Source organism: Vigna unguiculata, chromosome 3, assembly GCF_004118075.2.
Source record: "Vigna unguiculata cultivar IT97K-499-35 chromosome 3, ASM411807v1, whole genome shotgun sequence".
NCBI classification, from domain to species: Eukaryota; Viridiplantae; Streptophyta; class Magnoliopsida; order Fabales; family Fabaceae; genus Vigna; species Vigna unguiculata.
This window is the reverse complement of record NC_040281.1, coordinates 41,324,872-41,341,489: the sequence shown is the minus strand read 5'-3', so window position 1 is coordinate 41,341,489 and position 16,618 is coordinate 41,324,872. Positions and strand designations below refer to the sequence as shown.

At 28.7% G+C, this 16,618-nt stretch overlaps 1 protein-coding gene across 1 annotated transcript; it reads left to right on the top strand.

Moving 5' to 3' along the window:
- Positions 1-4,594: 4,594 nt before the first annotated feature.
- LOC114179239 (MLO-like protein 8) lies at positions 4,595-12,443 on the top strand. Its single transcript, XM_028065504.1, has 15 exons — positions 4,595-5,185; positions 5,627-5,684; positions 5,872-6,092; positions 6,579-6,695; positions 7,405-7,465; positions 7,612-7,700; positions 8,021-8,095; positions 8,174-8,262; positions 10,570-10,619; positions 10,710-10,750; positions 10,832-11,005; positions 11,338-11,373; positions 11,479-11,546; positions 11,633-11,693; positions 11,796-12,443. Exons 1-15 carry the CDS (start codon positions 4,985-4,987, stop codon positions 12,177-12,179), a joined length of 1,725 nt encoding a protein of 574 aa, XP_027921305.1. The 5' UTR covers positions 4,595-4,984; the 3' UTR covers positions 12,180-12,443.
- Positions 12,444-16,618: the final 4,175 nt, after the last annotated feature.

The following is a 16,618-nucleotide window of genomic DNA, read 5'->3' as shown; positions in this document are numbered from 1 at the left end:
TAAAAAAATAACTACTAAAAGATTGAAGAGATAGCTTGTACATTCTCATACGGTATATTTAGAGTTTCTGAAGCTGTCGTGATCACCTTCTTATATGTCATCCATTACATATACTGTGTCTAGATGTTTCGTCCATTATATAATGCCTGTCATTGCATAAATTTATTCTTTTTTTTATGTGAACAAACAAAGAAAAGAGACATTTTTCTTCTTCTTTATAATCAACAAAATAGCACATCGAATAAATACTTTTATCCATCAAGCTTAAGGAAACTTTAGTTCATAAATATATGAAATAGTTCATAATTATTTATACATTCGAATATCCTTTTCATAAAAACATAAAATAATAAAATTTTTATAACTTAATAAGTTAATTATAGTTTATCAACATTTTTATTTTTAGTTTTTAGATAAGTGTAGTTTATGGATTTTTTTTTTTTAAGTTTTTAATGAAATTATAATCTAAATATAAGTATGATGATCAAGCTGGCCCACAAATTCAACTTTTTTCTAACCAATCTCACAAATTCACCGAAAAAACAGAGAAATGCGAACCACATTATATGTTACCACTAAAATCACCGAGTGGGTTGTCCTTTCTCCTTTTAACGTAAAGTCGAAAGGCAAATGAAACTTTTGAAGGTAAATTGACCAATTTAGTTTTGATGTGAAGCATAACAAATTCTGTCTTTGAAAAATACAGTTTCGTAATTTCGTCTATTGTTAAAAAGTGACCATTTTATAGTTTTTAGAATCATTTTTAACATTAAAATTAGGGACAATCTATCACTAAACTTTAATATTACCATCATTTTGTTTTTTATACACAACAAAGTTAAGTTAGAATCTTTGTCCTATTCAAAATCACGTATTGAGAGACTCAGTATTTACTCTGCTTTTGACCGCACTTCATTTTTAATGTTTTATTTTATAAATAAAAAAGTTTAGTTAAAATGGTCTTTTAAATTTATGTTTTTTAATTATAGTTCAGGACGACTTTTAAAATAAGCCACCATATATCATTTATCAAAATACATAATTTTATCATGAAAATTCTCTCAACACCTTCTGTACTCTTCGCTCACCAGGATCTAGCAACACAAAAAATCAAATTATAACTCAAAATATATTTACAAAAATTAATATCTAACTTAAAAAATAAGATTTAAGTTTCATTGTCTATTAAGTTTATGATAAAAAACTAAATTGATATCTTTTACTGTTAATAATTATTTAAAACAAAGATAAAAAAGAAAAAGAAGAGTTAAAATGCACTAGAAAGATGATGAAGAGAAGGAAAAGGAAGCGGGAGAAGTGTGGAGTGAGATGGAGTGGGAGAATGGAAATGGTGTTGTTCGGTTGGGGAGGTGAGAGACAAAAGAGGAAGGGTGAAGTGGCACAAATGAAAGAGATACACATAAATATTTGTAGCTTTAATCTCTATCTATATATATATAAAAGAATATATTTGGTGTTTATAATTTTATTTCTGATTTTACTTTTTAATAAATAAATATTTTAAAAAATATATATTTTTAAAAACAAGTTATTTGTTCCGACTAACACTAACTTTGATTTAATCAATTTTATCTCTTACTATTGAGTGTCCAAGTTTTTAATGATTTTCATATTTTTTATTGATAGAATCTCTATAATACTTGCTGATATATGACATACATTAAGCATTTTTTGTTCATATAATTTTCTACACCAACACTAATGACATTACATCTTGTATGAGAGATCTATGATCTTCTTTTTTCTTTCTTAGTCCTCTGCATTATGTTGGAGATTTTTGTAATTTGAGTATTCTAAAGGGGACCAAGTTCCATATTGTCTAGTCTAAACTTTTTTAAAATAATTTAAATATCAAGACCTTACCACGTATAAAGTATTGTACATTTGGAGTCCGAAACTCGGTCACAATTTTATTGTTAAAAATTGCATCAAACGGTTGAAGGACGAAAAAATATTTAAATTATTTTTTATCTTAAATATAAATGCTACGAGACTATTAGACGAACAACATATCATTTAAAAATATTATGTAACACGTATAAAAAACACTCTATTCATGTTGTCAATAATCTTGAAATTGTAAAATGTGTTGGAATTAAATATTTGTAAACAATCTATATATGCGAAACACTACAAGAAAACTTATAAATAGTGACCAATAATTATTAGTAACTATAATAACCAATATAGAGACCAATTTATAAAACAAAAAATTATTAATCACTAAAATAGTCACTATTATGAATAAAAAAATTATAACCGGTCACTAAATTAGTTTTAAAATTAACTACCATGGTTTTAGTTATCAAAGGAAAAAGAAATCGGTCACTAAAAATTAGCTATCTAAATTTCTAAATTGGTCTCTTATTAAGTAGTAATCAATTTAATAATTAATTATAATTTTTATTTATAGTAATGACTATTTTGTAATTAATAAATTTTTTATTTTGTAAATTGATATATAAATCGGTGAATATAATGATTAATTATTTATAGTTTTTAAAATTAATTTGTAATGGAAGATTTTCTTGTAAAAGTATTCTGTTTGCTTTCTTGAGTAAGAGTTGGACCTCTTTGGAATATTCACTGCAAACAGATTTTATCTTTGATGTTGTCTATGTGACTAATTACTAATTAATTCTCGGTTGGAGTAACAATTGAAGGCGTGGGTAGAACGTTTAAATGAATTTAATCGTAATTAAGTTTTCCATTAAATGATATATGACTAATTGCATATACCCTATGAGACGAATGGAAGTAGTTGAAGATATTCACCAAAGCGAGTTCACTCATTTGAAGTTTTGATTGTGATGGTAGCAATCAGAGGCGAGTGGAGTTGCGGAAATTGAATTGAAAGGCAAGGTAACCGAAAATTAGGGTTAAAAAATGGTCAATCTTTACTACTGAGATTACTTAATAGATGTTCTTTTTTAAACATAAAACAAAAGACCAAGTTTGGAAAGTGATATTAATATATAGTTTGTGATACACGGCGAATCAGACACAGCAAGTATGAAACGCGGATTAAACTACCTGCTACGCAACACCAACAAATACAGTCAATGATTTATTAAATATATATTAAATGTTTATTGTTTACCCAACCACCACCAAAATTATTGCTACAAAATATTCTACAAATTTTCTTTATTCTTTTATTCATTTGCATACGTATTTGTCAATGTAAAACAACACCCATACTTTTATCTTATTCAATGTTAACAAATCTTAAGCACCACCCCTAAAAAAGGAAACACACCCTCACAATTTTTATTTATTTTTAATTATATATGTAGTATTGATGGTTATTATAAAATAACATATTTATTTTAGAGGTATCATTAACATGGTTTTGTTATTGAAAGCTAAAGGATTTTAAGATTTCACTTATCGTTTAATGATAATCTTTTCTATTTTTATGTTTTTAGTAAATTTAAATCTATAGAAAATATGTGTTACAAAATAGACTATAACATTCCTCAACTTTTTATACACGACAATATATAATTGAATACAAGAATAGAAATTCTTACCAAAAAATAGTCTTCTAGGTGTTGGAACGGAAACAATAGAGAAGTTTGATAAAGGAAAAACTTTGGAGTATTTGATTCATGCTAATTTTGGTTTGTTTTTATTTATCATTTTGAAAATAACATTGCTACTTTTTAAAAAAAACTTGTGATTTCCATGAAATCATTTTCATGTGGTGAGCAGAGAATATAAACGGGCATTTACTATTTTTTTTTGTAATTTTAACCAAAAATAGCTTAATTGATTAACTTCTGTTTAAGTAAAATATAATAATTTTCTGTTTAAATGTTTTGAAATAAACTAAAATTTAAGTTTATATGTCAACAGTGAAACCGTGTTTGTGGGGGTAGCAAACGTACTCAGCATCATTTCTGATTTAACAAATTAATTCTCAATATAAATATAGTTTAGAAGGCACGAAATTATCAGTTTAGCTTACAATTGAGATTAGGATCCATAAGTATGATATATATTAATAAAATAAACAATTCAATATAGTTTGTAAGTGTCTTTTTATATTTTTTTTATAAAATAACTCATGTCATTTATTATTATTTATTTTCATACGCGGATTCAAAATTTATATTCTTTCGTTAATAAATATATTTAAAACACAAAATATTGTCCTAAAAAAGGATGTCTCGTATCGAGATAAGAAAATATAACTAGGAATTAATTTTATCAAAGATCTTTAACCGTCTTTAAACTATTTAAACTTAAATTTAGTATATAATAAAACACAAAGTGTCTAACTATTTGTACATAAAATTTATTTATGATTTTAATAAAGACTCAACATTTATTTAATTTATATTCTCCGCAAATCATGTTGACAAACAGTAAAAAGAAAGTGGTAGGAAAAAGGAAAAGAAAAAGAAAAAGAAAAATTCAGTATAATTAAGATTGTCACTGACGTGACAACTGTTATGGTTTCCATTTTTGCAGAACATTCTTACGCTAAATGCGAGTTCATTTTCTTACATTAAATTATTTAATTTTGATTATCAATCTAAATCAGACAGAACAGAGAAATAAATTTTTTTTTTCACAAATAAAACTATAAAAAAAATCCTTCTCCTACCTCTGAAACTGCATTCAAAATCAATTCAAATACCGATAGGTGTGCCTGCTCCTGCAGCACCACCAGAAGCCACAACTTTTTTTTTTTTCTCTCACTTCTCTCAACATCGCCTCTTCAATAAATGCACGCCTTCTGAAGTCTGAAAACTGGTTTTTCATTTTCAAAACCAGCCCAGATCAGGAAAAGTCGTAAAGTTATTATCTTTGTCTACTTCAGAAGTACCCAAACAACAACAGTGCTTGTGGTTTTGCAATCTGTTTCTGGGAACCCATTTTTCCTTTTTCTCTCTCATGCCGTAGTGGTTGCTTGTTCTTTTGAGGATTTTGGGTGGTTTGTTTGTGCATAGTGCTAATGTCTGTCTCAAAGTACAAAATACTGTCTCTTTGTCTGGTTTCATGGCTGTGGTGCGGTTATGTGGCTGTGGCTTCAAGTGAGAGCAGTATCGGTTCCAAAGACCTTGATCAGACACCAACGTGGGCCGTTGCTTGTGTCTGCACTGTTTTCATCTTGATATCATTAACTCTGGAGAAAAGCCTTCACAAAGTGGGAACGGTGTGTCACCATTTTCAAAGTTTCTTCTCTTCTCTTCTTTTCGGCCTTGTAAATTTAATTATTATCACTGTTTTCTTGTGCATGCGTTTGACAATCAAGTTAACGGCCCCTTCCATACTCTGCTTCAGTTTTATTTACTTTAATTGGGTCTCAATGGAGTTGTTATTTTTTTTTTCTATAGCTTTTTTTTTGTCCCTTTTCCTGAGGCTTTGGTATTTGCGTTTGATCCCTGAATTTGCGGGGTTCTGTGATTTTTCTTGTACATTGTCTGTTCTGCCTTTGCAGTTTCATTATTTGCTTCCGAGGAAAATCCTTCTTTCGTTTTTTTGTTTCTGAAATTATGTTTTAATGCTTGAAATCTTAGAAGTTGAAGGGTTGTTGTCATAATCGGTGCTTGTTGGGATTTTCCTCTTTGCTAACCTGATGATTTTTTTTTCCCAGTGGCTACATGAAAAGCACAAGAAGGCTTTGCTTGAGGCTTTGGAAAAGGTCAAAGCTGGTAAGAATTTTCAACAGAGCGATTAGTTGTCATGAACTAATGCTTACATCGTGGAGCCAAAGCAGTTTGACTCTTCTTCTTGACTTAATTTATTTTATTGTAATTTATGTGAATGGTTGTTATTATTATAATAATAATTGCTACTACTTCTTTCCCTGTTTTTATATTGTTGGTTTTGATTTTGCAGAGTTGATGATTCTTGGTTTCCTTTCACTGCTTCTTACTTTCGGGCAGAGTTACATTGTTAGAATATGCATTCCTACTGATATTGCAGACAAATTGTTGCCATGTCCGCTTGCTGGTACCGAAGAAGAATCAAGTAGTGAAGAGGAACACCATAGGAGGCTTCTTTCTTATGATCGCAGATATTTGTCAGATCATGCTGCCCCTTACCAATGCAAGAAGGAGGTAACTGGGTTTCCTCGCTAAGATTTTATTTAATTGAATGAAACCTTAGTCTGTGTTCTTTTCTGAAAAGGGCTTGGAGATTTTATCTTAGTTAACATAAAAGTATTTCAACACGATAATATATTTAACACTGTTTTTCATGATACTTTGCAGAATTATGTTTGTAGAAACAAATAATATTTATGTAGTCATGCCATGTCATGGATGTTGTTTGATCAGCGTATGCCGTCTCATTCAAAATGCCATCTTTAGTTGTAGAGTGATCAATTGAAAACAATTGCTTCTCTCACTCAATGAAATTAATAGAAACATAGAAGAAAACTCATCAGCTACACTCCCATTCTCTGTTAGGTTTCCCACTTGTTCACTTCCATCAGCAGTCAGCACAATATAAAAAGCTACTTTTGTGCATCCATGTCTGACCTTATTTTATATTTATTGTTTATTCGTATCAGTAGTTTCCTATCTAATTGTTGTTGGTTGCAGGGACAACAACCACTTATATCTGTCAATGGATTGCACCAGTTACACATCCTCATATTCTTCTTAGCAGTCCTTCATGTGTTTTACAGTGCTGTAACAATGCTTCTTGGGAGACTAAAGGTTTGGATGTATTTTTTTTCTTTCTCTGTTCTTTCTTCTTTCTATAGCTTTATTGATCGAATACTTCAGATATTTTTCCATATCTGTGCATTTTAAGGATACCAATTTAGTAATAATAATCCTTTGGCTTCCTCCTTGCTTTGGAACCATGATACCTTGAAGATTTAATAGTTGAAATTTCTTGTATTTACTGGTTTGCAAATTTTTTAATTTTCTTCTAAGAAAAAGGAAAAAAAAAATTAAGTAGATTTAATTTAAACTTTAAATTGAAGATATAATAATAATGGCTTGAATTTTTGTTCTGATCAGATTATTCCTTCATGGGTGTTAGTGCATCTATACTAGAGGCAGTTGTAGGTAGGTTGAAAGCTGCTGCAGAATACATATACATTCATACATACATATATAATAATAATAATGATGATGATAAGCCAAGACCAAAGTAAGGTACGTCAACTTTAAGATAAAAATGAAAATGAAATCTTGGCTTGGGTGTTTAATCCGAAATATGACAGTTTAAGTCTTGAGATGGGTCACTTATAAGATGGTCAAATATTGAGAATTTAGACCCGGTATTTGCACCCAAAGTCTCACTATGATTAGATTTGTGAGTTTTTCTGTCAAAAAAACTTCTTAAGCAGGGTCATGTCCTTCTTGTGTTCATTGATGATGCGGAGTTGGTGACTGAAATTTCTTTTTTTTTGTGCAGATTCGAGGTTGGAAGGCATGGGAGGAGGAGACTTCATCTCATGGATATGAGTTTGCCAATGGTATGATGTCCAATGATGTATTTAACTGTGTTTCTTCTTCTAGTGTAGAATTCCTTATTTTACTGACAAGTGTAGTGTACCATTTTACTTTGAAATGCTGCTACATGCAATCTCATGCCAATATTGAAAATTTACTATGCCCGCAGATCCCTCAAGATTCCGCCTTACACATGAAACATCATTTGTGAGAGCTCATGCTTCTTTTTGGACAAGATATTCAATCTTCTTCTATATAGTAAGATTCATTTTACCAATCTTCTATGTTTTCACAATTTGTTTGGTTGAGGGCTTGACTTAATCAACTAGTTAGGGGTGCAAGTACCGTAACCTTTGTTGGACTTGTAAATTTGTGAAAAGAAATGAACGGTGGACTTTAATAGCATTGGTTTAGGTATAGCTCTGAAGAATCAGAAAGTGAAGTAGAACAACTTATGAATTCACTACTTCAATTTTTTTACATCATCAGTTATGAAAAGCCTGCTTGTTTATAACTTGAATTAAATTTATGATTCTCTTTAAAGTTTTGTAATATGTCTTCTATGTTGCCAATTTCAGGGATGCTTTTTTAGGCAATTTTATCGGTCTGTGGGCAAGGCTGACTACTTGGCTTTGCGCAATGGATTTATCACTGTGAGACCTACTCCACAATACAACATGTTCTTTTAAAGCTGAATTTGCCTTCCTCTTTTGACAGTGCATTGTGTGTAGGTACACCTGGCTCCTGGAAGTAAATTTAATTTCCAAAAGTATATCAAAAGATCCTTGGAGGATGACTTCAAGGTTGTTGTTGGTGTCAGGTAACTCTTCTAAACATTGCATTAGTAGCATTATATTGTATATAGAGATGGCAAATAAACCCGTCCCCGTGGGTATTGTCCGAACCCGTCCCCGTTTTGACGGGGAATCCCCGCATTGACTGGGTATGGGTATGGGTATGGGGAATCCCCGACTTTTTCAGTTGGGTATGGGGATGGGTATGGGGATGTACATATACCCGCCATAATACCCGTCCCCGCCATATCTTCATTCTCGTTTAAATTATTAAAATATTCACAATTAATCAAGTAACCCATATATATATATATATATATATATATATATATATTCTATTTTTTATTTCTTTTAATTATTTCATTTGTCATTAAACTCATTCTCATCTCCAATATATTTTTTATCTTATCATAACCTTTATGTAATTATGTTAAAATAATGTATGTTAATAAAAAAATTATGCCTTACATTTGAATATTTATATTATTTTTTAATATTTTTATTTATTATAAATTTTCCTTTCACATGAGAATGTTTATACTCTCAATTTAAGGTAATATAAAAAAAAATTCTTTACTTATTATTATTATTATTATTAATTTTTGTTTAATTTGAAGAACTCTTTTGTTTCATTAAAGTAATTTTCGTTATTTTTCAACCATTAAGTATATATGTTGATATTTGAAAAGTTTTCTTAGTTCTCTGAGATATTTTTCGTCTTATCATACCTTAGTTATACATTTGATTTCCTTTGTGTGATTTTTTTCGATAGTCTCTCAAATTATTTCTAAAACACACATTTGTTAGTTTTTTAATATTTTTATTTATTGTTTTTATTTTCATCATGTAGAATAATATATCATAATGTAATTGTTTCACTTTAAATTCTGTTTGAAGTGGTTAAAATTATATATATATATATATATATATATATATAATGATATTTAGGAATAATATATGATAATTTACTACAAGAAAAAATGAAATGGTGACTGATTTAGTCAGTAACCCATATCAGTCACTATTTTTCGTCATTGGTGGTAGTAGTTGATTTATTGTCTAAATTAGTGACTGATTCAATGATCGAATCGGTACTTGATTTAGTGACCAATTTAATTACTAATTTATTTGTAATTTAATGATAAATTTTTTGGTCACTAATGATATTTCTATTTATTTTTAACCACTTCAAACATAATTTAATAATTAGTTCTCTAAGGTTTTTTTCATTTTATCATACCTTAATTATACATTTGATTTCCTTTGTGCGATTTCTTTCGATAGTCTCTCAAATTATTTCTAAAACACACATTTGTTAGTTTTTTAATATTTTTATTTATTGTTTATTTTCATCATGTAGAATAAAATATTTCGATATATTCTATCTAATTATTTGTTATTTTATAACTCACTATTAATCATACTGTAATTTTTTTTACTTTAATTGTATAAATAACTTTTATTTACTACAATATAAAAATTTAATGTAATTTCTATGAATATTTTTTTGTCACTATGCAACATATATTGAAGTTCAAAAGATACAAAATCTATGTCAAAATTTTATTATTATGTTTATTATTTGTTTTTTGTGTTATTTTGATCAAGTGATGTGTTATAACTTTTTATTAGTGTATAAAAAAAAGATTCATTATAATTTAAAAAATTGAAGTAAACAAATATTTAAAATATATTTTAATTTGAATATTTGTTCTTTGTGTCATTTTGATCAAGTGATATATTATAACTTTTATTAGTGTATAAAAAAGAGATTCATTAGAATTTAAAAAATTGAAGTAAACAAACATTTAAAATATATTTTAATTTGAATATTTGTTTTCCTTTTATACTTTTTTGAAATATTTTTTAATTTTATCAACTAAGTTTATTAATGTTGTAGTTTGCAAATTTAATAAATGTTTTGGTTCACATGAAATTTTATTTGGTATTCTAATATAAAATATAAACAATTATAATTTATTTTAATGTATTTGGCATCGAAGAAAATCCTCCTAATATTAAATATTTCATAATATTATGTTTTCTTTACCGTAATTTTTTTTCTTTTATAAAAATTAATATTGAAGTAGTTAGAACATGGGTACGGGTATGGGTACGAGATTATACCCGTTACCCGGTGGGGATGGGGATGGGAAAAAAGTTTGATACCCGTTGGGTTTGGGTATGGGGATGGAGATGAATTTTTTATGCGGGGATGGGTATGGGATAGTGAAACCCGTCCCCGTCCCGCCCCGTTGCCATCCCTAAGTTTGTATATATGATTTTTCCTATGGTAACTTGTCTGACATACTTGCTCACTATGCTGTTGACAGTCCCATCCTCTGGGCTTCATTTGTTGTATTCCTGCTACTAAATGTTAATGGTGAGCAACAATTTTCTTAGTGGAGTTTTATGGAATTCACAATTATTCAGTTGAAGGATAACAGTTGGTTAACCTTGTAAAAATTTGCAGGATGGCATGCTATGTTCTGGGCATCCTTAATTCCTGTTGTGGTAAGTATTCTGTTTCTAATAATATAATTTTCATTCAGACTGATTAAGATTTACAATTACAATCCATTTGATTGATTTCAGATAATTTTGGCTGTGGGAACAAAACTGCAAGTCACACTGGCAAAGATGGCTATTGAAATAACAGAGAGACATGCAGTTGTCCAAGGGATTCCTCTTGTTCAAGGCTCAGACAGATATTTTTGGTTTGGTCGGCCTCAGTTAGTTCTTCATCTTATCCATTTTGCTTTGTTTCAGGTATTCAATTACTTTCCTCCTAGCAGAACCCTGACTAAACGTTTAGCAGATGGAACACAGAGCAAACGTATAATCGTTCAAGTTTAGAGTTCAAAATGCAGCTTTACCAGAGGGCAAATGTTCATAGCTAATGACATAAAAGCAATTAAAATTTTACCTTCCAGTTGTTTATTGAAATTTATTTAAGATGTGTTGAGGGTTTGCTATTGAACAGATAGATTAAAATATCCTCGTTGAACCTAGTACTAGTGAGAAAAATATTTTTGGAGCTTTGAATTTTGGACTCGTTGATGTTTGTATCTAACTAGTTTTTATTTATTTTTATCTTGCAGAATGCTTTCCAAATAACATATTTCTTGTGGATATGGGTACTGATCCTTCACACCTTGCTGATCTTAAACAATATATCCCTTTGTAGCCAGTAGATCTTGGTAAATGGATGAATAATATATGAATGATTTTTTGTTTTGCAGTATTCTTTTGGGCTGAAAAATTGTTTCCACGCTGACTACAAGCTTGCAATAGTGAAAGTAGCATTAGGGTAAGTCTTGAATTTACACTTCCCTTCCATAATAAACCATGATATTACCCTACTAATCTGATGAATTATTCTCTTGTTGTTTGAAGGCTTGCAGCACTATGCCTCTGCAGCTATATCACCCTTCCATTATATGCTCTTGTTACTCAGGTAACACCTTGTTTTGTTTCCTGGTTTTTTTGTATTTGATCAGAGCTATTATTTTCTGTGGTCACAAACGTTATGGAGTATGATGATGGTAAACACAAACAGATGGGCTCAAGAATGAAAAAATCAATATTTGATGAACAAACATCAAAGGCATTGAAGAAATGGCACATGGCAGTGAAAAAGAAGCAGGGAGTGAAACTTGGAAACTCCAAGGTGCGAGCCATGGATGGAAGCACCACTGATTCAACAGTACACTCTTCTGGCCCCAAACTTCACCGTTACAAAACCACTGGTCACTCAACTCGAACCATGTCAGCCTATGATGATGACCATTCTGACATTGAGCTGTCTCCAGTTTCACCAACAGCAAACTTGATTGTAAGAGTGGACCATGATGAGCATGAAGCAGAAGAAGCTGAGCATCACCCAACATCCAACAATCAAGAGCTGTCACGTTTGTCAACCTTGGAAAGAAGCATGAAATAGCTTCCCAAGTTACCACATTCAACCATTTTTGTTCTTTCACAAAATCTATGTTGTCCTTGTTTAGATCTTTCTAGACATTCTTATACTTAATATAGTCAGTTCTGTACATTCTTGCTCTAAAACACTTGCCGGCATTTGAAACTTTATCCTTCTTCAAAAACCATGCTTGAGCTTTATGAGTGTGCTTGAGCAAGGGTTTATAAGTAGAGATCAAAGGCTTAAAAAGAAGTTAGTATATTGAAGGGTATGCATACATCCCATTAATCATGCTTTTTGTGTAAGTACAGCAAACATACATTCAGTTTCATGGCCTCTTATGGTTCTGCAATATTATTATTTTCTATGCTGATTCCAAATACTTGAATCTGTTGAATGGACCTTAGGATGTAAGATATAAAACCAGATTATTTGGGCTAAACCATCTATAAGTTATAGAAGATTTATAATCATATAAAAATTCACATTTTATGTCAATTTACTTCCACGGTTGTCAGGACCAGAGTGGCCAATTTGGATTAGATGAAAAATTGGTAAAATATAAAACTGGTATCAAACTAGTGGAACTAATATTAAATTGTCAACATCAATTAAAAAATCAGTCAAACCAGTAAAAGAAGAAATCATGTTATAATTGTAACCTTTTTCTTAAAAAATAAGATCAACTAAAAATATTAGTCACATTTTGTACTCTGTATATAAACTTGTCACTATATGTATATGTTGAAATTTTAATTTAAATATGAAACACATGTTTTTCTTTATTTGTATATGCATTTTAAATGTTAAGAAGTTTATTTTTAATGTTTAGCATTATAAAATTATGATGCTATATATTTTTCTAAAACATGTATATTTTTAATTATTAAATTAAAGATTAAGTGTGTTTTTAGTCCCTAAAGTATAACGTGAAATTGAATTTTGTGTCCGTTTTCAAACATTAATAGTTTTTGGTTCCCAAACTTTAAAATAAATATATATAGTCCTTGTACTAAACGATGTTAAGAATTTATTGATGTAGTTAACGATGTGTTAAGAATTTATTAAAATAGTTAACGAAGTCGCCACGTATATGTCCACATGTTTATACATGTGTGTCTCAAGTTGACACATGACAGACATAACAACATCATTTGACATATCAACAAATCTTTAAAATTGTGTTATTACTTATAGAATAAGTTATTTAAAATTGTGTTATTAGTAATATTGGTCCTCTTTTTAATAATGATTAGTCATTATAACTTTTCCTATTCAATTAAAAGTATTATTATAAAAATAACTAAAGCAAAACACATTGAGAAAAGAATAAGCCTTAAATAATAATTGATGTATATTTTTAAGCTCTTTTTTTTGGTTTAAAAAAACTTTTAATTTATTTTAAAATATTTATAACCATACAAAATACAAAATTTTGGCATTTTAAAAATGTTTAGTTTCTTAACTTTTATGTCATATTCAATTTTGTTTCTATATCTCAAACTTTGAATCAACTTAATTCTTAAACTTTAAAAATAAATGGATATAATCCTCATTACCAAAAATCGATAAGGATGTGTTGATATGGAAAACGAAGTTGTCACATGTGTCATCTGTTGACGTGGACACACACGTGTCGACATGTGATAACTTCATTTGTCACATCACCAAATTCTTAACGTTCTTTGATGATGAGACATATAGTTATTCATTTTCAATGTTTAGAGATCAAACAGACATGAATGACATTCAATTTCATTCTATAATTTGAAAACTAAAATTTTATTTAACCCTTATTAATGTTGTTTCAACTCAAGTTGAACTACTAAACTATTAAAACAAAGTCTTATTTCACCTCCTAATATCAAGTCCAAAAAGGTAAACTAACATAGTCCATGTTCTATAGTCAAAATAACAACCATGTTGCATAAATGAGAGATTCTATATCTATAAAAATAGCAAAATAACTAATCATTATCCTTTATATTTAAAGAGAAAAAAAATACATCACTTATTTGTAAAGGACCGTGGGACCTCTGACATGATTTCATATTTTTTAATTCCTAAGCTAATTTAAACTCTGTATTATTTAAATTATTTAAATTAGATATTAATTAATACATAAACTAGGTTTACTTTACTTTAATTTATTATTAGTTTTTTTAAAAAGTATTATCGAAACAAAACATGAAGCAAATACAAAATGTTTAATAACGAAATTAAACATTAAACCTTTTTCTATGTTGAAGTAGAACATGTCACATAGTCACGTTTGCATCTTTTATATATAAAATATATTATTATATTTTATATAATGTCCTAGACATACTCAAACTTATTAATTATTTTTTTAAATGTCTATAATTCTTAAATTTTAGCGATAAAATTAAAATTTGTTTATGTCTAAATTCCTAAATTTTAAAAATAAACAATATATAATTTTTTAAAATTTAATTACATTAAATTATTTTTTAACTCCTTCATTAAAATTTGAATATCAAAATATATTAAAATTTTAGATATAAATAATTTTACTTTCGCATCAAAACTTATATAAAAAACATATTTTTTTCACTCAAAAACCACTTCATCGTTTCTCTTTTCGAGAGCCTTCCCTTTTGTATATATACTTTCATTTTTCAAAATTTTCCATTCATGTCTACCACTACTCCTATATCACGCTTTTCATAAAATTAAAATTAATAAAGTAAAAATGAACTAATACTGGGATTAATCTTAAATTGGGTAGTTAATTTAATGCTTTAACTTTTGTATAAAATAATTCAAGGAAATTATAATAAAAAACTAGATTAACTTCTTTACAAAACTGTTATATAAACTTTTTCATATAATTTGTTTTAAATTTTAATATTAATTTATACAAAAGCTAATTTAACTTGTGAAAAACTTCCATAAATATATACTCTTCGAAAACAAAACAAAAACATATAAGATATAACTTGACTTTGTGATTGAACGTGAGATTTCAACAATTACCAAAAATTGAAATACTTATTAATTGAACTATTTGCAATTGAATTATTTTTATTTTTCAAATAATTAACTTGAACTAAGTAATTGAAATATTTTAAATTTCAATTTTTTTATTTTGATAAAATAAAATAATTTTTATTTTACAGTTAACTAAATTATATTTTTGAGTCTAACTTAACTAAATATTTAATTTAGTACGATTCATCTTGACTCGACTTTCGACCAAACTCATTCTGACCTGACCTAGCTCGGTTTAACTCAACCTTCGATCAGGCCCAACTTGACTTGACCTTCAGCCTTACCAATCCCAACCTTCAGTCTAGTTCGGACATACTCCACTTTCAGCTCGTACAGACCTGACTTGAACTTCAACCCGACCTTGTCCAGCTCAACCTTTGATCCAATTTGGCTTGGTTTAACCTTCAACTCAACTCGACCTAGCATGCCTCGAACTTTGGCCTGACCCAACCCGACTAAACCTTTGGTCTGTTGTTGTCCGACTTGACCTTCAGTCTAGGCCGACCCAGCTCAACCTTTGAATCAAATTAACTCTTCTCGACCTTCTACTTGACCCGATTCGACTTTACTTTTTGGACGAATAGACTTTTTTGCTTATTTAATGAGAAATTCCTCAACTTGGGGAATTTCAATTTCTTTCCTTTTTTAGTGAATTTCAAATTTTACTATTTTAGTTATTTGAAATACCTTCTTTAAAATTTATCAATTTCAATCTTCTTTTAATTTCCTAATACAAAACATATCACTTTTCTTGAAAGAATTTCAAATTCTCCAAATAAATTAATTACTCTCCTAAATTGTCTGATCCAAAAACACATGGGAGTTTATCCAAAATATATAATGTTTTGTAGTACAACTTAAATATATACAAAGGTAGGTATGGGTCACAAAAATCCTTGTTTAGAATAATGTTCTGGGTCAAATTCCAGCATGCTCCTCCAAACAAGGATATGGGCTCAAAAATTGGAAAAGAAAAATTGTAGACTACAAGCCCAATCTTGTTGATGGAAAACAAGTGGACTATAAGCATAATGGCAACTTCCCTGATTTGTATATGCTGTTTTTTTTTTCTTGTATTCAACAAAATTTATGCACACCCTCAATTTATTTTAAAATGAACTTTTTGAAGTTTAACATTATAATATAAAAAAATTTAATACTAATTTTGGTTCATATATTTATAGTAATTATTGAATGAATTTTTAACTTATTTTTATTCAATGTAATTTTTATGTTTTTTCTAAGAAAAATTCAATGTGATTCCTTTCCTTCAAATACAAAGAATTATAATGATATATAAGTTCAACTTTATTTCTAGAAAGAACATTTATTTTCCTAAACTAACTCTACTAAAATGTGTCGAAGTCACATGATGGAGGTTGGTAGCGCCAACAAAAACTATATTGATTTTTAAAAAATATAAAGACCACATTAAATAAAAAATAATTAAA